At 40.9% G+C, this 23,790-nt stretch overlaps 1 protein-coding gene across 2 annotated transcripts in view; it reads left to right on the top strand.

Annotated features, from left to right (window-relative positions):
* LOC141908878 (heparan sulfate 2-O-sulfotransferase 1-like) overlaps window positions 1-23,790 on the top strand; it is a 77,811-nt gene that overhangs the window by 45,903 nt on the left and 8,118 nt on the right. The window contains exons 2-5 of one of the 2 annotated variants that reach the window (XM_074799141.1): window positions 14,700-14,776; window positions 15,887-16,075; window positions 20,858-20,943; window positions 22,357-22,495. In XM_074799141.1, coding sequence (XP_074655242.1) covers window positions 14,700-14,776; window positions 15,887-16,075; window positions 20,858-20,943; window positions 22,357-22,495 — 491 coding nt within the window. Of the gene's footprint in view, window positions 1-14,696; window positions 14,777-15,886; window positions 16,076-20,857; window positions 20,944-22,356; window positions 22,496-23,790 lie in introns of both variants that reach the window. The other variant, XM_074799140.1, reaches the window with a different exon arrangement.

The following is a 23,790-nucleotide window of genomic DNA, read 5'->3' as shown; positions in this document are numbered from 1 at the left end:
AAGAAACGTCACAAAAGATCAAAAGGCACCGAATTATAATGCTTATTATCTTCACAAGAAATCAAAGGCGCATTTAAAAATAATAATCTGAATGAGTAGAAAAGGTTTTGTGAAAAACGGAAATGCACTAAGTTTCAAGATAATCCCGGCGCTTCAAAAATGATTTTGGAAATAAACGATGGAAAAGAATCCAAAAGGCGCGAACTTGAGAAAAATTTTTCGAACGCATCAAACCATTCGGGAATAGATCTAGCTTTGAAACGAGATCGAAGATGAAAGTTTTTGGAATATTTCGAAACGCGTTGAAAATGAACGGAATACCCTCAACTAAGAAGAGAAAGCTACTTTTAAATTCATACGCGGAAATAAGAGATATGAGGCTTGATTAGCCGTTTGAATACGTCTCGCTCAAAGTCGACGCTTTTAAGGATTCGTCTTTTCTTCGCGGATAGATTTCCGTCTTCAAAAGTTGTCGTTGTTGCTAACGATTTCAGGGAGGATAGGAACTAAGGGGGGGGGCGAGATTGCGACATCTCCGGAATAATTACCGATCGTCGCGTTAGATAAACGTTCGTTTACCGAGGGCTTCGGCCGTGATGATCGCGATCATCGGCGGATCGATGGAAACCGACTAAATGAGTTTTGTCGATTTTTCTTCGCGCGCCGCTCGGTTCAAAAGGACGCGCCGAACTTATTTCATCGGTAATTACGGTAAATTGATCCGCGGTACCGCCGTGCGAAAAAAGCGCATCGCCGTCGACGCCTGAGGGGTTTATGAAGAAGATTAACCCGTGTTGATTGGGAGTTTGCATCTTTGAAGTCGGTGAATTGAATTGCGTTGCTTTTTTCCGGCCCTGAACGACCCGTGTAAACAAATCAGTTTTTTTTTCGTTTTACTAATTTCGTTTTTTGATTGCGTTCGTCTCTGAGATGAGATGTCGTCCATTCGTATCTTGTAATCTGCGGGAGGCATTTGTTTTGTTTCATCTATGGTTTGAGTCATCAAACTAAAGCTGCAGTGACAAGATGCGTCGACCCAGGTCCGAACTGGTCTGAACTGGTCCGGACCGGATCTGAGTCTTGACTCGTGCCTATCGAGAGCATGTTTTCACACATATGATGTCACTCAGTCGATACCAAAATACTGATAAAATGATGCTGTGGCAGTTGAGGAGAGTCACTTCAACAACCAACATTTGCATGGTATAATTAGATTTGGCCTATGCTTGAATTGGGAACAGGCCTGGTCCAATTGGCCCATGTTCAACAGGCACGGGTCCAATTGGCACCGGTATCATGAGCGGGTTAATCTGGGCCTTGTCCGTCATGGGCCAAATGAAGCTCTAGTCAATAGTGCTCCTGTGATGGCAGTATTTGTGTAAAGCATATTTCATGTTTTGGAACAATGCAGAAAAGCAGCATTTATGTTTCTGTTTCTGGTGTACGTCTTGGCTTTTAAGTATCTACCTTCTCGTGTGTGTCAGGAAACGGTAATCAATTTACCGCTGTCTCATCGGGCGGTCGTTCTTTTTATCGAGCGTTGCAGATGAGTTTTTATGCACGAGCCTCCGCTACCGCCGGTGTTCGCTTTAATTGACTTAATCAAGATAAGACCGACTTAAATTAGATGAGATTAATTAAAGCAATTAACAACTACTGTCGTCGTCGATGCCTCTGCGGAGACCCATGATGATGATGGTGATGGTGGATGCCTGGCACTGCTCAGTTACAGCGCAATCTTTAGAAAATGCTTTCCTGAAAAGTTTTCCTGGAAAGGTTTGATCTTAAAAGTTCAACTCTTTGCCTGTCGGTTGGCCTACTAGCAGAATGACTTCACCAGCTCGAGAAAGTTAACCCGAGAACCATCCCTCGGCACTATATCTCGACTGTATATAAAAAGTTTAACCCTTTACCTGCCAGTTAGCCTGCTGGCAGAATGACTTCTTCAACAAGAGAGCGAATCCAGATAGTTTAACCCTATGCTCGTGTTCACTCAATGACTTCTTCATCAAGAGAGCAAAATTCTACCCTTTCATGATGGAAACTCAATTGATATATCTTTGCCGATGGTTCTCATCAGTTAGGGAAATTTTTAAAATATAGCCATTTCAAGAAGCTCAATACATTTGCAAAGTCTGGTTTCACAAAATGTTACGATCAAATTTTTGGTAAAGTTGCTGATGGTTGCTTCATGTTTTCAATGAAGGCAACAAACAATTCGAACGACGTTTGAAAATTCAAAAAAGGGGGTTCGTTCGAACTACCGAACACCCCCCCCCCCCCGGACGCCCATGGTAACCGTTTTGAGTGTTTGAACTTTTTCATGAAACCGCATCCAGGACCACATCATCCAGGATGCGGTGGTTTCTCTAAGATGTCGGTTGATCACGGCGGACCGTTGATACTACACGGGGGGGGAAAAAGCCGGGAATTGTTTGAGATGAGTGGTTGTTTGTGTTGTACATACACGAGGTTTCTTCCGATCGACTGAACCCCTGGAGAGAGAGCAGACAGAGAGAGAGAGCGGAGAGAGAGGAGAGAGAGAGTGACTTGTTGGATGTCTTTGGTCAACGACGCGAAAAATACAACCGCGCATAAAATATGAGAACACTGTGGACATTGCGATGTTTACTCAATCGAGGAGACCGCACACAACCAAACGACGACAACGTTCTCTGCGGGGACTTGTTGTTATTCTCGACGCAAAAAAAATGATGATGAAAAACTGGTCGGCCGATGATTATTCATGTGTCACGATGTAAAGTAAACGTGGATGAATTCTGAGAAACTTGTATTCTCCTAATGAGTTTTAAACATAAGGTCGGACGAGTGTTCCGAATCGAGCCAATCGTTCACGCTGGTGCCGAACGGGTCGACAAAGGACAAATTTGGCGCGACCAAATATTTCCAGCCTGGCCCCTGCAAAATTTTTGCGCTACCAAATTATTCCCATGTGAATGCTAATTAGTTGTTTTGGATGTGACTCGCACCGCACTTGCCACAGCATTATTTCGATAACATTTTACGCAGTGACGAGTGAGTGATTTACTGTGAACTCGCTCTTTAATTAGGCGCGTGCCAAATATGATTCAGGATCTGATGCGACTAGTATGACCCGGGCCAAATCTCTGTGTGATCGTGGCTATTGTAGTTCTTCTATGACATCACCAACGCTGCTGCCAGTCTACAGTTAGTTCCTCCAGGAAGTTATGTTTCGCTATTGTAGTAAGATTTTGCAAATAGATAATATAATCAACAGCCCAAAAACCACCAGAATCCGGAGAATCAATTATGAAAAACAATTAATTTTAATATAATAAATTTGATCTTTTTGGCCTTCGATTATATTTTGGAAAATTGCCGGACGATGAATACCTCTCGGTTGTAAAAGTACTTTGTATTTCGTCGAGCGTGGATGACATACTGTAATCATCGGAGAACTTTGAAATTCTGTGTGAACTTCTTTACTTGAAAGAGTTGTTTGTCAGAAGGAGAGATTGATCGCGGAAATGTTTGATCTGAGAAATGCCGATAAATCTCGTCGTTGCGGGGTGGCTACACATCAAACACACGAGAAAGAGAGAGAAAGAGAGAGACCGCCGAGAGAGACTGCGCTAGATGACAAATATATATAATACGACAACCATGAACGCTGTGTTTACAAGAATCTCGTGAAATCTTGACACCGCCGAAGAGCTCCGACAGAGCGCAGAATATAACATGTGCAAATACAACATTTCGACATTTCCTCGATTGGTCTTTTTTTCGCAGAAATTTTCCGCGAAGATCGTATAAGTATTTTACTGGGAAATCGATACCGAATCCTACAGTAATCCGGGAAAGTATCTGCTTAAGAAACCTATTCAAATGATCATTCTTACTTCAACGTCGTATCCAAAATGAGATAAGCGTGCGGAATTTGTGTTCCGCGATCGCACGGAGATGATGACATGAGATAAACTGGCCCAGACCAGACCTGAATTAAATTTGGCCTATGCTTGAGTAAAGAGCGCTTTCGCACATTTATCACTCAATCCTTAATAAAATGCTATCAAAATGATGTGGTGATGGTCATTACCAATGATTAGACCTGTACTGAAATTTGGCATTGGCCTGGTCCGATGTTTCGGTCGGGCAAAATTTTGCCCATGACAAACGGGCTTGGACCCATTTAGCACCGGTGTGAATGGTTGGTCCAGACCAAAAATGTTCGATTGTTCGTGGTTAAAGTTTCATTGCAATTTCTATAGCAGCAGATTTATGATCGTAATATTTGTCCATAATCCACCTCAATGCGAAGTGACTTTGTAACAGGAGCAGAGAAAGAATAGAAATATCAAACGTGTACGAACATGTTTTTCGAACGCATTAAGATAAGGACGAACAAATAGAAGAGATAGAAACCGTGTTTTGAAACATTTCTGAAAAGCGTATTGAAATCGATTCAATGTTAAATGCCAGGTCATAGGTATCAATGTAACACGGCCGAAAAAAAGATTTATAGCTTAAAAGGACATCAACAAAGCCATACGAAACCCACCGAGCTTCACAAAACCTCTTCCAAATTGATTTAAATGATATATCTATTTCAAAAGTCGTTCGTATTTGACTTAATGGCTTTTAATGGGAGATGTGATTTCTCTATGGTTGTCACGTTAGCGCTTGCCTTCGGGACATGGCTGAAGAACCATCGAGAAATACATCCATTTTTACCATTATCTCGTATAATATATATATATATGGAAATATCGTTGGTATTTTTTCCTCGAGTCATAATTCCGATGATTGATCATTTTTGAATTACAGTGATACACGATACCCGATACCCCGATACCCCGATACTCCGAGGTATAATAGCTACTTAGTACCAGCAGAAGCGACTTCCACAGTTGACTCTTAAACAGTTGAGATTTATTCATTTCCGACGTTTTGTTGAACTCAATAGTCAAATTATAATGTGCTACCGGCACTCACCAGATGGCGCATCAATACATTGCGTAATTCGTTATAAAACTAGTTCATGTTTGATAAAATTTCAACTTGAATCTTAAGCTTACAAATCTGAAAATTATCAAACGAGTCAGATTCGCTTTCTCAATTTAGTTTATGCTATAGATTTCACTAAAAATAATTTACTTATTAATGAGAAAAGTTAACTAGAATTTGATTGAAATGTATATAAAGACATTATTATGTAGAATGCTATCAAGAGGGGCAAGATAATCTGTTATTTAATTAATTTTCTTTTCTAGCCAGTATTGAATTCTTGAAGAATTTTGAATTTTTTCACTTTTAGTCTGATGTTTCTAGTTTGTGAAATCAGAGTTCATGGTTCAACACAAGAACCTGTCATTAATTCAAAATTGCAAGAAAATGAATTTGTCTACTTATATTTAGACCTAACCTACTAGGCTGAATTACAAGAATGTAACGATCAGAATTTTTACCAAAAAGTCAACCCGTAGTGGTACATGGTTTTTTCTTCACATCTCCTATTCTATGATACCGCTAATCTAATTCCAGAATTCCTTTTAATTAGCTCATTTTCCTTTTCCCAAGACCTCAAACCGGGTGTAATCTCGAGGGGATAATTGATAGAATTACGTCTTGACACGAATTCTTTCTACTGTAGATAACATCGTTGAACGCGACGATCGTATTTTGCGGGCGGTCGCTTTTCAGGCGGTAGCATTAGAAAAAAAAACAACCCAGAAATCCGATACTAGTAAAAGGCACATTAACGCGCGGCGTTCCGTCAGAAATCACCGCGTTTTTAAAACGATGAATGCGATTTCTATTAAAAGAAAAGCGTAAAGTCTTATTGAAAATCGATCGCGTAATGATGAATAATATCGCGCTTTCGTCGGCTTTTACGACGACGCAGACGCAGAAATTCTCGGCCGGCGTCGTCGGGACCGAGGAGATTTTCTTCATCTGTTGCCATTTTCTTCATCAGTTGCCGCGGCGGAGAGAAAATTGATAAAGAAAATTTGCTCAACAGACGGACGGGCGCACGGACGGTAAAGCCCGTTACGACGGCGGACTACGCAAATTTACTCGGCCTTATTTTGCGCCAAATTTCGCGAAGGGACGCGATGTGCATTTTCTTATCGGTGAATTGACTTTCCGGGAATAAAACACGCTCGATCTTATCGCTGAGTTTTTGATTGGCAATTGCTGTAGATCAAGTATGCCTCCTCCATTGAATGAATGCATATGAGGTGAAAAAATATATACTGATTCATTTGATCGGGGATTTGATTCGGTAAATCGGTCTTTGAACCAAAATCGCCTATTCGTGACCTACTACAAAACTATCATTTTCGATTTTCTGAAAAAAGCCTCGTTTTTCAGAATATTTTTCTCAATCATTTCGCAGAACGAGTTTTGATCGTTTTGCGACGAACTTTCTCGCAAATAGAATGAACGTCGTTTCTCTGTGAACGCCGCGTCGACTGACGACGACGTGTGTAACAAGTCGCGGAAATATGAAATGAATCGTAATCGTTGCAGCCCCGGCGTTAAAAAATTCTCATCAAACTCTCATTCACAGCGTGTTCGTGACCCCCGAAATCAAATTACGATGCAGACCTAACATCGATGAAATACGCAACGGCAGTCGAGCGAACATGATCGAGTCATTTATTGAAAAACTAATGAACTACGCTGATTTTTGTTAACGAATTCCGATATACAAATCGATTTACAATGCTAGGGCAGCTGGATACAAGTGCATATTTGTATGAGTATGTAGGAGGCCAAGCCGAGTGTTTGGTTGAGGGCAGATGGATGAGTGTTTGGTTGAGGGCAGACGGATGAGAGTTTGGTTGAGGGCAGACGGATGAGAGTTTGGTTGAGGGCAGACGGATGAGAGTTTGGTTGAGGACATATGGATGAGAGTTTGGTTGAGGGCATACGGATGAGGGTTTGGTTGAGAACATATGGATGAGAGTTTGGTTGCGGACAGATGGATGAGAGTTTGGTTGAGGACTGACCGATGAGAGTTAGGTTGAGGGCAGACGGATGTGAGTTTGGTTGAGGACAGACGGACAGGAGTTCATGCGACAGTAGATTGATATGAGTTTGTTTATCGTGAGGTTAGATTGACAATAGTTTATGCACAGATGTCTTTGTACCACGGCCTCTGTCACCACCAACACCACGTCTACTGTATTTTCTCTCAACTCGGGGTTCGTCATCAGTTTATTGGATTGTCATTTTTGTTTGTCTACGATAATTGTAAATTTCCGGAGCGTTGGTTCGATTTATTTGTCGGGGCTCGCCGAGCAGAGAAAAGCTGTTCGGTAAAAGAACGCTGCTATTAATGAAAGAATGAGTCACTGTTTCTATTGACATTTTCGACCCCTTTGATTTCATTTGATAGCATTTTAATCACGATTTAACCACTTAATTCACAACTTTTTTTGAACTTGATTTTAAAGCTATCTTGTACAGTCTAATACAGTTTAAACATGATTTTATAGCTCTTTTATAACTAAGTCCGCTCAAATCTGGTCTTTGTGGAGTAGTCACTTATTCTAGAATTAAGCTAGGTACAAATCAAACGAATCTGGTGTTCAAAAAATGTTTTAGTGTTTGAGTAACCAGTTGTATTAACCGCATAGGCCTACCTAACTCATTTGATATATTTTACAATCCTGTTCTGCAGTCGCAAACAAATTATCAATGATAATTCATTCTCGAAATCAAGTATTTTGGAAAGGGACATCCTGTAAACTAGATATTTTGGATGGGGGTAATATGCTGACATTTCAAGTCTTATATCTATCATTCAGTAATTGGTTAATAACTTTCAAGTCACACTTGTTGAATCAAGATTATTTGCTAATTTATTTTGATCTTTATTTATCGAAGTTTTATGGTAACTTATGACATTGTAATAACGTAATCGTTGGAGGACTGAAAGTATCTTCGAATTGTTACAGTTGGTTTCAGAAGGGAATCTCCAAGTCTAAACATTGACAAATAACAAAACATATAATGGATGTGACTGGTTTATTTGGTGTCCAGGACCCAGTTCCACAGTTGTCAGTTAAGATTTGACCCCGAGTTAAAACATTGAAAATGAACTAATCTTAACTCAGAGTTAACTCTAACCCACAACTGTGGAACCGGATCCAGGAGTAGAATGACCTAACTTGAGCTATTTCTCAGGGCTTTTAAACCGGTATCAAATTGGACTTATTTAAATTACGAAATAAACGAATATATGAAATAAACTATAAACTCGATTGTGGACTAGTTCAGTTCGTACCGATGAATTCTGAACAAGTTCAAACGTTTTCAGTCGATTAGAAAAAATCGCAGCGTAGGAACGAAAATAGGGCGCCCGGTTATTAACGGCTTTCCTTTTGACAACGGATTTAAATCGAAAGCCGTTCGCCGGGTAAAAACTTCTGATCAAAGCAACGACGATCTCGATCCCCCGAAAGAGATCATCGGCGCGTCGTTCATCCGTCTGCCAATTCGTCGTAGTCGTAAATGGCGTTAGACTTTGAAATTTTTCGGTAAATACCGCCTCTCTTCCGTTGAACCTTTCTTCCGCGTTTTTGTCGGATATCGATTCGCTCGAGACGTCGACCGTCGTTTACTATTTTCGGGTAAATGATCCGCGCGCGCGTTTTTATTTCCTTACTCGTAAAAAAATGCGCTTTCGTTTTATGGAAATGATACGTCGGTAATCCGGCAGCATTGGTTCGTTCGTTTGAGGCATGTCGATGTGGTGCTCTTGACGTGGCAGTTTATGATCCGTTTTCATGTTTGCGGGCGATAGTTTTTTTTCTATTTCTAATCACGAGTATTTTCTGTCTTTTTAATAATTGGTTTGATATCAATTTCTTGCGTGATATGACTACACGCCTCTGGTAGTAATGGCAGGGGTTGTTATGTATGTACGCCTTAAGCTAAAGAATCAGCGACGCAAGTCCTTAATGACTGGCACTCCTGCACGGACGCGCCAAGGCAAGAAGTGTTCTTTAATCATAAACCTTGTGCGCACATTTTTAAGGCATAGGCTGCTAATTTTCCATGAGGCGGGACCTTAGCGGGCTCCGGTGCATTGTTACACTATCTGCAAATGTCTGATAAGTCAAAATGACAGGCCTCCGCCTGTGCGCACACTAAAGTGTCCTTTAATCGCAGGCCTCATGCATAAGGCATATGGCTGAAGGTTTTTCATGAAGGAATCCCTAATGGCAGGTACCCCATCTGCAAATGTCTTATGAGGCAAGTGCTTTAATGACAGGCTCGCTCATTGAACAATATCCTTAAATCACAAGCCTCGTGCCATCAATAAGGCATAGGCTGCAAATTTTTCATGGAGGAACCCCTAATAGCATGCTTAAAGATATCTGCAAATGTCTTATGAGACAGTTTAGCTACCGATATATGCAAATCCGTGCCCCACATGTTTAGCTATTTAATTGAAATCGTTGAAGCCTGACTCGTAATAATGTGTCTCTAAAAAAAAATGTCGGCTGCATAGTTTTCATTATTCGAAAAAAGTTATTCATCACAAATATCATTCGTGTTGTAGTAGAAAACAAGATGAAAATGGATCATTTTCATGGACGGGTTTCGGGTTTTGTGTGTTGTGGGAGGCTGCGTATCGTTTTATAGCAAACATTCAGAGAAACATTCCGTCGTCTGATACAGTGGGAAAAATGGGTCTCTTCATATGAAGTAACCAGCGCCACTCGGTAAAGTAAAAAATGAAAACAAGTGACGCCGGGACAATATGAGGAATGCGCGTAAGCCACCGTCGTGTCAGGACAAATTGGTTTCTGTCCGAAAAAAAGCTAGATCTTCATCATTATCGGAGATCGCAATAAATCAATGATCACAACATGAGAGACCGGGGCGAACTAAGTGAAACTGAATATCAGTTAGTCGAAGTTCGTCCGTCAAAACTGGTCAGCTGCTTACCAGGACTGACCTGTGGTTGGGCAAGAGGACTGACCGGTCAACTGACTTGTGGTCAGTCCTCTAATCCATCCCACTATTAGTGGATGGACAAGAGGACTGACCCGTGAATAAACATGACTGACCAGTGGTTGGACAAGAGGACTGACTTGGATGGTCAAGAGGACTAAATGGTAGACAGACAAGACTGACCAATGGATGAACAAGACTGACCAGTTGATGGACAAGAGTACCGACCAGCTCAAAAGACAAGAGTGGACAACAGAACTGACGCTGAACGAACCTGTGATGGTCACAGACTGATGATATTAAGTATAACAGACAGAAAGTTATTCAGATTCAATACTCGGAAATAATTCTATACGTAACAGATGAGTTTATTGGCACACTGGTGTCTGTGACGAGCATGATGCGAAATGGCGGTCGTTGGTTTTTTATCGGCTTTTTTTTGCCTCAAATCAATATTGACATTGCCTACGAGAAATAGAGAGGGAAAGATATATTATATCTATGTGTGATTTTACCAAGTGGCCATTTTACATTGATGAAGTGGTGTTGATTTTGATGAAGCCATTAAACGTGCCTGAATACGGCTTTCCTTAACCCAGTTACCCGGTTATTATATTTTTGGCCACTGTGTGCAAGATATCACGCATGCATGGCAAAAATCCTGATGACGTTCTGAAGAACCTTTTTCTCGAAATCAACTACTACTTGCAATCACTACATAGTCTATATAAAAAACTCACAATATTAACCCTTTCAATGTGTCTACACCGCAGTGCAGTGTATAAATTGGTGATGTACTTAGCTAGTACACTGCACAGCGGTGTATTGATGCTATTAGTTTTTATCTGAATTAAAAGATGGCAGCTGTCAAACAATGGAATAATTACAACTAACAATACATCGCATTGCAGTGTAGATGCAAGAATTGTGCCCATTATTCAACGCACTGTTGTGGAATTTTTAGAAATTTTCAAATTATCTCTAGCCCTTTCAGGTGCATGGAAAGGTTTAATGAAATAATAACTATGAAATCCGTTTTCTTGACGTTTCACAAAGATTTTTGTCTTCGACTTCATTTCCCACGCTCAAGATTCCGATGATACGACGACTTTCTATAAACTGGTGACCGATTTTTATACTTCTCGACTTTTGCCGCCTTGCGGCACGACTGTTACCATAGTTACGAAGCAGACGACGCCCGTGTTCGTGATAGATCAGCCAATCAGCTGCGGGTCAACCGAACGTCGCCATTGATCGCGTCGTAAGTGGCCGATGAAAAATAATTTCTATCGTTCGGTGATAAATGAGGCCGGGGGCCGTCGTCGTCGGGGGCGACGCGAAGATAAAAACGTAAAAACGCGACACGAATCAATTATAACGGCGTCGACGTTGACAGCGGACACTTCTGAGACTTCGCGGACGCAGTCGCGTTCGTGTAGTTTCCGAGAAAATTACCGGCACTAAAGCGCAGGGGTAAAAAAAAAGATTTCGGCGTCCGTGCGGTCAGCGTCTTATACCCTCTATTCGCGTAGGTTGTAATAACTGGTATTCCGACGGAAGACTGAAAAAAAAGAAAATCTGACTAGAAAAATACAGCTTTTCATGTGTGACTGGCGTACGAATACCAGCCGCCATCACCTGAGCCTTTTGACCCGGTCTAAATTTAGCCAACGCCGGATGAAGCCCTGGAAATGACTCGCCAACTCGCTTGCCACAGCATCATTCTGATGGTATTTTAGATAGTATTTGTAGTGAGTGATTTACATGTGAATCTTTAGGCACAGGCCAAATTTGGGGTCAAAACTGGGGTCTATTCCGGGCAGAATTAATTGATCGATTTACTAGAGCAGGGGTTTATGCTCTGACAGTCTCATGACATCAACAGGTAAAGATCTATATGATGATGAGTCTACTAGGGCCAGGGGTTTGTACTGCGGCAAAGTCCAACAATGGCTGGTAACTGTGATGGTGGATGATGAGTTTAATAAGTATCGCCATCAGATTCAAATGTGGTTATTAATCTAGAAGGATTTGTACCGGATTCGAGTTCCTTCGAAGTGATGATTACATCAGGGTTTACCGTAGTTAATTACCTAATCGTTGGTGGTAAGCTTTTATAATCGGAACGAGAATATCCAAGGTTACCGACTAGGTTGAAGGAGGACGTTTTTTTTCTTGCGATGACATCGGGTTCGAATCCCGAATTTGTCACAAATTTTCACATCGGTCGGTCATTCCGGAGATGATATCTGGAAGTCATATTACCGTGTAAACGTGTTGATATAACATCGGAGAACGATGCAGCCAGCGTTCACGTTTAGACTCCTCGCTGCTCATCGCCCGGTATATACCGATAGAATTGTTTTCAGTAGCGAGGAGCAAACGAGTATTAAATGAGCCATGAAGCAAACAAGTGCATATTGCGGCAGATGATTGCGATGATATCCATGGTTTCGTGCACCGATAATTACCGCAGCTTAGAGCTCCCTGCCTCTCCCTCATGTCCCTGCCTCTCCCTCCCGCTCCCTGCCTCTCTCTCCCCCGCTCCCTGCCTCTCTCTCCCGCTCCCTGCCTCTCTCTCCCGCTCCCTGTCTCTCTTTCCCGCTCCCTGCCTCTCCCTCCCGCTCCCTGCCTCTCTCTCCCGCTCCCTGCCTCTCTCTCCCGTTCCCTGTCTCTCTTTCCTGCTCCCTGCCTCTCCCTCCCGCTCCCTGCCTCTCTCTCCCGCTCCCTGCCTCTCTCTCCCGCTCCCTGCCTCTCCCTCCCGCTCCCTGCCTCTCTCCCGCTCCCTGCCTCTCCCTCCCGCTCCCTACCTCTCTCTCCCGCTCCCTGCCTCTCTCTCCTGCTCCGGTAAAGATGAGAATCTGATTCGCACTGATTGCCGTACAGCTCTAATATGATTGTTCTTTGATGTACCGCTTAATATAAACAACTGTCTCAATAAGGAAATTATTTCGTAACGACCACTGCGTCGTTTTTAGATTATGAACACGGCTCGAGGATCTTTTACGATCGTAAAAATCTGTCCAATTTTGAGTTCTTGTTTGTGAGCCAGTTTCAAAGACCCAGGGGCTGGTTTCATAGTCATGGCTTAAGTTATTCGCTATAGAACTAAGTTGATCTTAGATGGGTCTTAAGCCTAAGCCACGACTATGTAACTGGCCCCTGTGGCTAGTTACACAGTCAAAACATATAGACTAATAGATTTGAGACCAGTCTAAGCTTATTTTCGTTTTACAGCCAATCTAACAACTTAAGATCAGTTTTAAGATTTAAGACCACTTTGGACTTAACTCGAGACTGTGCCCCGGGGCCAGTCTTGCAGGCAAAGCTTAGATTTACGACCGTGCTAAGTTCATTTTGGTTCTATAGCCAGTCTAACAACTTTTTTAGAAATCTTGCCCATTTCAGTTCTATAAGCAGTTAAAATTAGTTGTGATTCAAAACCACTTAGGGACTTGCCACTGGGCCCAGCAGTCTGTACAACTGGCCCCCCTTGGTCCAGCTTAATTGGCAATGAGTGAAACCATCCATGAAGTTCAACCTGAAAAAGGTATTATAATGTTCTACCTGAATCAACATGACGCGCTTTCGTAATATATACATATGAAATACATTTTCATGTGTATTTTTATTTAAAAAAGTTCAAACTATTATATCGACTAGCCCTCGGGGTTTGACAAATACTAGATAAATGAAGGGCTGCGATTGAAACCGGTCTATACTGAAGTAGGTCCCTGCAGGTAATAGAGTAGCTCGGTTTACGGCGTCAACGCGCGTTTCACTCCCTTTTTATGATGCGTTCAATTTTGTATCATTTCGACGAGACGATGCATCATTTTCAAGTGTATACGGTTGATATATATCAACTCTGAACAACGAAGTCGATAAAAACGACAGCTTTGTTGTCGCTATGAAATGCGATCCGCGCGCACCTCCGGGGCGCGAAATATTACGAAATCGAGTTTTGAAATTTTAGATTCTAGATTCGATTTGATGTGATAAACATTTACGAGAAACATTGATAGTCAACACAGGGGAAACTCCCTGATACATATGTTAACATCGTTCGAATCTGTAGCTGCGATCTACACGAGCGTCTTTGGCCCGTGCCAAATTTTAGGTAGGGGACAAATGATCGCGTTCGAATCGCAACTTGAACTGGAAATGACTCTTCGATTTGTTTAGTATCGAGTGAGTGTGAACGCGCTCTCTAATTTGCCACGGACCAAATTCGGATCGAGCCTGATCCGTGCCAATTTGGCCCGAGCCAAATCGTCTCCCTGTGATCGCGGCTAATGTTATTAGGCGGTTTCTAAGACCTGGGGCCAGTTGCACAGTCGTGACTTAAGTCCGAAAGTGGTCTTAAATCTTAAAGACTGGTCTTAAGTTGTTAGATTGGCTGCAGAACTAAGTCGCTCTAAGACTGGTCTTAAGTCTAAGCCATAACTATGCAACAGACCCCTGGGGCCGGTTCCAGAGTCAGGGCTTTGACTTAAGACCATCTTTGTTCTATAGCCAATCTAACAACTTAAGACCAATCGTAAGGTTTAAGATTACTTTTGGTCTTAAGTCTTGACTACAGAACCGGGCTCTGGGGCTTAAAGTTAGATTTCCTTGGCCCCAATTAGATTTATTGCATATATGACCAACTATGCCGAATAATCGCAAAATTTCTATATCAAATTTCTATGACCTTTTAGTCATTTGCGCAGTTAAAAAATATGCATTTTGTGAATATTTTTCAGAAGAAGCCGTCGCTGATTTTCAATCAGGAAATTCCAAGTTAGCTCAACGCAGACTTCCTTCGAGCTACAGCGGAAATAAGGTAATTATGATTTCACGCCCGTCGAATGTTGTTTTGGAACTGATGTGGCTTCCGGCTGGTTTTTCAAAAAAATTCTCGCACGAACACTGATTATAGGATAAACAGGAAATCATGAAATAAATCATAAATCAGTATAACTGACGCTTTGGTTCCCAACCTGTGTGTAAGTTGAGTGAGCACATATTCTGAATTCCAACATTTTCTTCTTCAAGTACTGCCAATATTTTCTGAATTTGGATTGATCGCCACTGATTTTTCTATACGACCCCCTGGCGTTGCGGTATTGCATTTAGCAAACCGATATACTCTAATTCCAAGTTTTCAGCTCAATAGTTTTTGAACTGGATCGAAATTGGCCCGGGCCTAATCGGGCACTTAAGCGCCAAATGGATTTGTGCCTGTTTGACAGTTGAACTTGCCCCAACCAAAAATGTCAGACTAGGCTGTGCCAAATTTTAGCTTGGGTCAAATTATTATATATAAATGCTAACTGGTTTAGGAAGTGACTCACCTCACTTGCCACAGTATCATTTTGAGCATGAGCTCAGCATTTGGCAATAATAGAGTGGTTTATGTGTGAACGCGCTTTATAATTAGGGTTGAGCCAAATATGACTAGTAGAGTCTGGTTTGTGCCCAGTTTGTCCAAGGGCTGTGCCACTTGTAGCCCTCTAAAGGTGAGAGTCTGGGGGTCCACATAGGACTAGGGTCTCATTCAGGACCAGTTTGTCCGGGGGGCTGTGCCAAATGTAGCACTCTAAAGGTGAGAGTCTGGGGGTCCACATAGGACTAGGGTCTCATGCGGGACCAGTTTGTCCAAGGGCTGTGCCACTTGTAGCCCTCTAAAGGTGAGAGTCTGGGGGTCCACATAGTACTAGGGTCTCATTCAGGACCAGTTTGTCCGGGGGGCTGTGCCAAATGTAGCACTCTAAAGGTGAGAGTCTGGGGGGTCCACATAGGACTAGGGTCTCATTCGGGACCAGTTTGTCCAAGGGCTGTAGCCCTCTGAAAATCATAGTTTGGGTGTTATAGATACTTCATAAATTTATTACCTAATAATGGAATGAAATTAAAACAATATGAAGAATTTGTGTTATTCTCATTATTTCAGGAGGATTACCATGAGAACCCATCGTCTAGTCCCGAGTTCGACCATGATATTATCATATATAACCGTGTACCGAAGACCGGTAGCACATCGTTCGCCGGTATCGCATACGATCTCTGCACTCAAAACAAATACAGCGTTTTGCATTTCAATATTACCAAAAATATGCACACATTATCTCTATCTGATCAGGTACGTATCATAAGATGTTATGTCGATTTTTTTACGATATGTTTTCCAGACCTGACTTGCATCACTACTTGAGAGTAGTTGCTGACCTTTCTCAGAGCTCAGTTACTACTGAAAGGATCAAAATTCTCTCGAAATCAGAATGCTGATTACAAGTTCATTTTCAATTACACTAAAATAGTGAAGTTATGATTCAGTTAACGCTAATAAAAACGAGTTCATTTTTCATTTCTCTAAACTCAAAACCTTGCATCTTTGCACATTCTCATCTACGAGACTTGATCTCTGCTCCGCATGCAAAAGTTAAAGTTAAAGAATATCTGAAATCAAAATTTCTTTACACGTTTTTCGTCTATTATTCGCGATGACTTGTTGATTGTGTCGGAATGTATTCATTCTCACATAAAAGCCCTCTGATGTTTGAGGTTATGAGGTTATCTCGGTTTTTTGAACCACCGCTCAGAGCGAAGGGGGTATTCATTTTCGACTCGACGATGTTTGTTTAACTTTTGCCCCTCGGCGTGAAAACAAGTTTTCGAAACCGTTGATGCGCGAAGACCTACTGGTTTTCGCCGGGGCATTTTCCCTCCGCTCCAAGCGGCAACTAATTGAGGAGGTTAAGTTCTAACTATTTAAAAGGTTATTCTTGGCATTTGCCTTGCTGAGGATGCAGGTCACGATAATTAAGTTATTCAAAGGCAAAATATCTTTTCAAAGATAAAACGGGCCCCCAGTGTGCGTACTTACTTCCAAAAATAGTCGCGGATGGAATTCTGAAAGGTCTCATAACGATTTAATCTTAAAACCTAAATGCTTATATCCCATGACTTGAAACCTCCCATTGTATATATTACAACTTAGAATCTTGAATATCACATCTTAAGATGTAAATCTTAAATTTTGTCCCTGAAAACCAGGGTGGCGCCACTTCCCTGCAAATCAGGGTAAAGTCAGGTGAAGTCAGGGAATTTTTTTTTTGAAGAAAATTCCGAGAATTCTGTAGAAAAGGCAAAAAATCAGGGAAACGTGTTGAGATTGTTAGATCGTGCATAAAATCAAACAGTTTGCGTCTATGTCTTACATATTTGACTGAGTCAATTGATTGGACTCTTAGCAGATCGAGTCAGGGAAAACATTGTGCATGTCAGGGAATAGTCAGGGATAAAAGCAAGTCAAATAAAAGTGGACACCCTGATGACTTAAAAAGTCTTAGTCATTATCTTATAACTTTAACAATCTTATATCTTATAGGTCTAAACTTCTCAATTCAAAATCTATTTATCTTAAGACTTCTTTAAATCTTAAATCTTATATATAAAGACTTAACCATCTTAAACCTTTTATCTTAAGACTTCAACATCTTAAACCTTTTATCTTAAGACTTCAACCCTTAAATCTTATATTTTACGACTTAAATCCTGAATCTTATATCTAAAACCAGAAATACTTCGTTTCATCTAAAGATTTCCGCGAGTTTCATGAATTGTATTTCTCTCGTTCACGAGAAAATCACGAGCTCGCGACGCTATAAAATCCTCGTACGAAAACAACGTCGGCAAATTAAAATCACTCCCCGACGGTTGAAATCGACGACATCGGATTCTCTTTAATTGCAACAAGTCGGCGACGAAAATCGTTCCCATGGCGATAATCTCGTCGTCTACGACCTGTTGACTCGACGTGTCATCGCGATCATTACACGGAGAATACCCGGGATGAAACAATGATAGTCGTTAAATCCATCGCGGGAGGAGGAGGAGATCATCCCCGGAATAGAGATGATCATCGGCGTCTTAAGATAAAATCAGGGCTCTGCTAAATAGTGAAAAAAACTCGAAACAGCGGAAACGAAATAGTGTTTACCTTATGTAACGAGGAAAATATATTTAGCTCGATAAATACGGTTTGATGTTTCGTTATTTTGTAGATAAATGTTTGTATTTCGTCGTTTTTAGTGCCGTTTGCCTCGTAAAGCTTAGTTTGCACAGATTCATATAGAACATAAAACTATAGATAATGAAATGTTTGTCAGGTTGATATCAATAATATAAGGTTTGGTATCTATTGAGAATGGTCACTACGTCTCAGTAGACAAAATTGAAAAGTTTTAAGACATTTGTGACCCCCACCGAGAAATAAGTTACTTCAAAGCTATCAGTGCCCATGTTTTCGAATCTTGCTGGTCACAGGCTGTACACTAAACTAATTTGGGCAGTTTAAACTTCACCCAACACGCTCAGCTTCTAGGTGCCGTGGTTTTTAGACTATCAGCCCTTTCCCCATGGGGCAGGCGTTGTTGAGCCCCGAACGTACAGTTACATAACTTACTCGTGCCATAACGCCCAAAAATTTATACCTTACATGACTGTAATGACTATCTTATATATTGATATCATTTCAGATTTCAGTTAGTCTGATCTTGGAGTGATTACTCCAAGGTCTGATCTGATAGAGATATGCTGAGGCTATACCGGGTTGATAATGATGATTACGCCGTACCGCGAATCATTGATTTTTCAACTCGGTAATTGTCTGCGAAAATCGAATTTCGATCAAAGATTGGTCGCGACGAAACTCAATTTCTGAAAATGTGTTTAACTGTTCCGATTCGCGCGATTCCGCCGCGACTCCGGGCTCGCTTTCTGATCCGATGTTATGGGGATAATGATGGGGAATAGATTCGGCACGCTGAATGCAAATCTATTTCAAACGAATGAACCGCACGCGCGAATTTACGAAACATCGGTTTTTTAAAATATTCATAATCGGTTATATGCGCGACGTACAGATATCGCGCTCTCAAATGACATATCGCGATATGTACATCGATTACGTTTGAAAACTTGAAATTTTCCGATACGAAGCCTGAAGCATTCGTCGACTAATGACATATTACATCATATCATACGCAAATATAGATACTGCAGATTTTTTCTATGAAATTCAGTCGTCAAAGCATATTTACACACTTGTCATATGCCGTGTAGACACTGTTAGCTTATCCTGAGGTGACAAACCTATCTCACGGATAAAGCTTATTGAGTTTATTATGCTCACAGTACTATTGCTGATTTTAGTTTGCTTTGATTTGGATTGTGCCTAGAATGGACCGAATCAATGCTGTGCATTCACCCACATTTTTCAATCTGCTGATGTCACTGGTCCAACTTCTGAAATTCAGAACGGACCTGGATCGGTCTTTTTGGTCTGTTCTAAAATGGAATGGACCAACTTAAACCAGACTTTTCACTAGTCTAGATGCTTGGTCCATTCTAGATTGGAACGGACTCAATTTTGAACATTCTTAATGATGGAGAATGAACACGGCTAAAGTTACTAATATACTCTTTCGCAATGGAATGTAATATTTTGTTTTGGAAAGCCACTCGGACCATGATTAGTAGGTTCGCCATCTCCTCAGATGCAATGCCTGGATTCAAAAACATAATCACTGAATGTGATCCCATGCGAACGACCAATGACCTAAAACCATTCACCTCGCTTAAAAAAACTTTAATCGATTTACTTCACTTATCAATTTTGTGGAAAAAAAAATTGACAAAGTTTTTTTCAGAAAATGTTTGGCGACGAGTGCAGGGTTTTATCTCGTTATTGTATTCATTGTGAATCGCGATGAACACCGATTCCGAATCGGCGTTCGCCCCCAGAGGAATCGGTCTTAAACCCGATGGAATCGACGTTCAAACCCTAAGCGAAGAAACCTTATTGGCGAAGAGCGTCGAATCGACGCGAAATATTTATTCGCGACGGAATCCGCGGTAATCCACGCTTGTCAATTCTAGTCGGTACCGGCGGGACCGCGGGGACGTTTTCCGGTACATCGACCCGTCGTCGGTAAATCGTGTTTGGCGTGTATCTGATTGGCGCAGGATTAGTGTCTTGTTGCTCTTCGCGCGCCGTTACGTCCCTTGAATTAATTTTCGGCTCCGTCTGACGCAAAGTCGATGGAAGCCGGGTTCGGGTCGGGCGCGACTGCGGACGTGCGCCGACATGTCGCCGCGTCGTCCGTCGACTGGAATAAAGTGATTGAGCGTGCGCGGCTTCGACTGATTCTAAGCCGCGGCTTAACCGCAGAAACCGTGCGCGTTAACCTCGTAGAAATCAGACCAATGCGGAGTTTATCTCCGAATAAGCTGATTTTTAGTTTAAAACATGTCGATGATCGCATTTTGACAGAGATCGACACAAACTCAGTGAGGCAAAACGTACAAGTGTCATACAGTTCGTAATAAGTTCATAGCTAAGCCTAGTACAGCCAGCAATAAAAACACGTTCGATCAAGTAACAGATTAAGTGCTAAAGAATCAGTTCATTATGAATGCTGAACTTTTAACTGAATTTCTAAGCTCCCGAATCCATACCTTATCACTGGATCCAAAAAATTTAAAATTTAATTCTTTTTTCTACTCAGTGATCGGTATAGTTTTCATAAGTAGATGAGAAAAGTTCATTCGATTTCAATAACTCAGAACTTTTGGTACATAGAGGATTTACAAAAATAAAATCGTCGTATCAAAGTGTATATCAAAGAGTGAGACTCGAACCCGGGCCGCAAAGACTAAGTAACTACTAGTGACACCTGGTGGATCCTTGCTTGCCACAAGCAGAATCTACAATTGCCGCATTAACATTGGAGGTTCCCCGTTTAACACGCGTTTTAAACTTCAAGAAAATTTTCACCACGTATTTTCAGTAACGAAATTAATCCCGATGTTTGTCAGAGAATTTCACATTAATCGGCGTTTTTTTTTTTTTTAATTCCAGATGAGATTCGTTCGGAATATAACGAAATGGAAGGCGAAGCAACCGGCGATGTATCATGGTCATTTAGCTTACCTCGAATTTACCAGGTAAAAAACATGAGAATAATCGTTTCATCGACTCTAAACTGGACTTGGTTCAATATGGTTTTGTTCACATATCGCTTTACGGAATTAACTGTTTTATGACATTTGGAGTTTTCTCAGATTCGTTCAGTTTTGGAGATATGATAACCTACAAAAGTCTGGATATTTTGATATTTCTGAAATTGTTGATGAAACGGAGTCAGTTTTCATCGGGTAACCTTTAAAATCTTCATAATTTTGGTTTCTCTCAGATGCATTGAATAGAATCGTTTTGGGGTCTAGTTTCTGGAGGAATAACCTTTAAAATTATTGAAATATGATATTTTTCGCAGATTCAATAAGTGGAAATTTGTTTTGTAATGCTCAAGCTCTGCGTATGTTTAGAATTCTCCAAGTTGACGTGTGTATTCCGCTGTATAAAATCTGTATAAATGTTTCCTCAATTGTATAAATATTTAGTTCGTTATTGTGTAAATATTTCCATTTCGTCTGATCCCTCGAGTAACAGAGATTCCTCCTCGTGCAAAAGAAACGAATTCAATTTTTGAACCGCAGACCCCGGCCGGCAGTCTCTTCGTAAATCATGAGCATGTCTGGGATTTTTTTATTTAAAAAAAAATCAAACTGCTGCTGGCCTTCGAGGCAAGATCATTTTATCCAACAAAACTTTTTTGCTGTACACAGCGGCAATCATAGTACATAATGGGATGGGGGAGATTTAAAATCGAGTTTCTTTCTGAAGTCAAAAACTGCCTGTGGCTAAATACAGAAGTTAGATGTTTCTGCGACAACCAAGCTTTTTTAACTACATAATATGGACAGTGGAGGAAATCTTGTTATGTCATGGAAAGAGATTTTCTGAAGCTCGTGAAAGACTAGGCAAATTTCTTCAGTGAATCATTCGCCATATTATAAGTAAAAACTTATAAGTAAAAAGTTCTACTTTCGGAATAACATGCGTGGACTTCTGTGTGAGAGTAGTTTCTACTGTTTTAAAGAACTGAACTACTCCCAAAAATATCAAAATACTCGATAGAATCAGAACTGTTTCTAGTTCATTATATCAAGCAACCGTAGAGCAACTTCCATATCACAAACAGTTCTGACTAATATTTGAGAGCTCACTCCAGAAATATCAAAATATTCTCAAAATCAGAATAATTTCTGTTTCATTTTCAATCAAACTACTATTTTTGATTCGAGTTACTCTTTTTTTTGGCGAAAACTAAAACGATTAGAAATATTGAGTCTGGTCTGAAAAAGTCTTTCAAATTTTTTCAGACGTAGGATATCTTTCTATAGTGTTTGTAGCCTAACTTATATCGTAGACTACACGTCCTGTTGAAATAAAAAGCTCTGTCTCGTGACTACGGCGCGTAACGGCTTTAATTTAATATGCGAATTTTTGTTTTTCAGATTTGGTGCAATACAGAAACCGTTGTATATAAATCTAATACGCGATCCGTTGGAGCGTTTAGTGTCGTACTTCTACTTCGTACGTCACGGCGACGACTTCAGACCGCACATCAAACGTCGCAAGTCAGGAAATAAACAGGTTCGTCGAAAATCATCGACATATTCGCTCGCGCGTTTCCTTCCGCGCGGCTAATTGCGATTTTTTTTTACGGACGGTAGAAACTGCGTTGGATGTCGCTCGCTTGATTAAAGCGGCTCGCGCCGGCTTTCATCTCGTTCGGAGAAATTTCGTTTTTCGAACGCGAATTCGGTAATTCGGTTAATGATCCGTGAAAAGGCGCCACGAAAATGTTGGCTTTGACTTAACGAATTCGACTGAAGTCCTCGCTTGTGTTTTGTATACAATACACCGGCATATAGTCGAATATCGCGTATACACCGGCACTGTAGATCTGACTACAGCTACTATTTGAGAGTAGCTTCTGCTCTTTGATAAAAAGAGCTCAACTATTCCAAAAATATGAAAATACTCGAAATATCAAAATCAGAATAATTATCATTTATTTCCAATCAAACCATTATTTTGATGTCTCGAAACGAACAACCGTCTACGAACCAGGACCCGTTTCCACAGTTCGGATTTTTTTTTTTAAATAGGGATTGACCCTGTAATTCATTTGGTTGGTAATAAATTTTGTTCGATTTTTTGATTGAGTGTCCCTCACAAACCCACCACACCTGCCGGGAATGAAACAGGGGCTTAGCTCTGAGTTGAAATTGGTTCATTTCCGATGATTTAATTTCGAGTCAAATCATAACTGAAAACTGTCTACTAGTGACTTGCTCCTGATGACCACTATCATTCTAGGGCGATAGGTATCTGGATATTTTGTGGATAGTAATCAATCTGCATGATTTGTACCATTTGCAACACAGGGAGTGATGAATATTGAAATCGTTAAAATATGCTGGAATTAATCACGATAGGTAAAACACAATATCCGTGTTGACGCGATGAGGAGAGAATCCCACAATGATAATAAAAAGTCCGAAAATGAAACTTTGAGATAGTAGTTTTATTATTCCTGAAGATGACTATTAGGATATAGTCGAAACGTTGAATAAACTACTATCTCAAAGTTTCATTTTCGGACTTTTTATTATCATTGTGGGATTCTCTCCTCATGCTGGAATTAAGAAGTGGTCAATTTAAGATCATAACGCTCATAACAAACGATTCCATTCCTATTTACTTGTTGGCAATGAGCCATCGCTGACCTGTTGGTTCCGGTTCTGGCATGCATGCGTCGTCGCATCGGTGAATGTCTTTGTGATTTTTTGCCGTGAACAATATGAATTCATTTTTATAATCATCTGTATAAAAACCCTTAATTTATTCGGACATTTCCTCGTTGACGTTGGCGGAAGAAACGT

The sequence above is a fragment of the Tubulanus polymorphus genome, chromosome 7 (assembly GCF_964204645.1).
Source record: "Tubulanus polymorphus chromosome 7, tnTubPoly1.2, whole genome shotgun sequence".
Classification (NCBI taxonomy): Eukaryota; Metazoa; Nemertea; class Palaeonemertea; order Tubulaniformes; family Tubulanidae; genus Tubulanus; species Tubulanus polymorphus.
The sequence above is the reverse complement of the archived record's forward strand: the minus strand, read 5'-3'. Positions and strand labels throughout refer to the sequence as shown.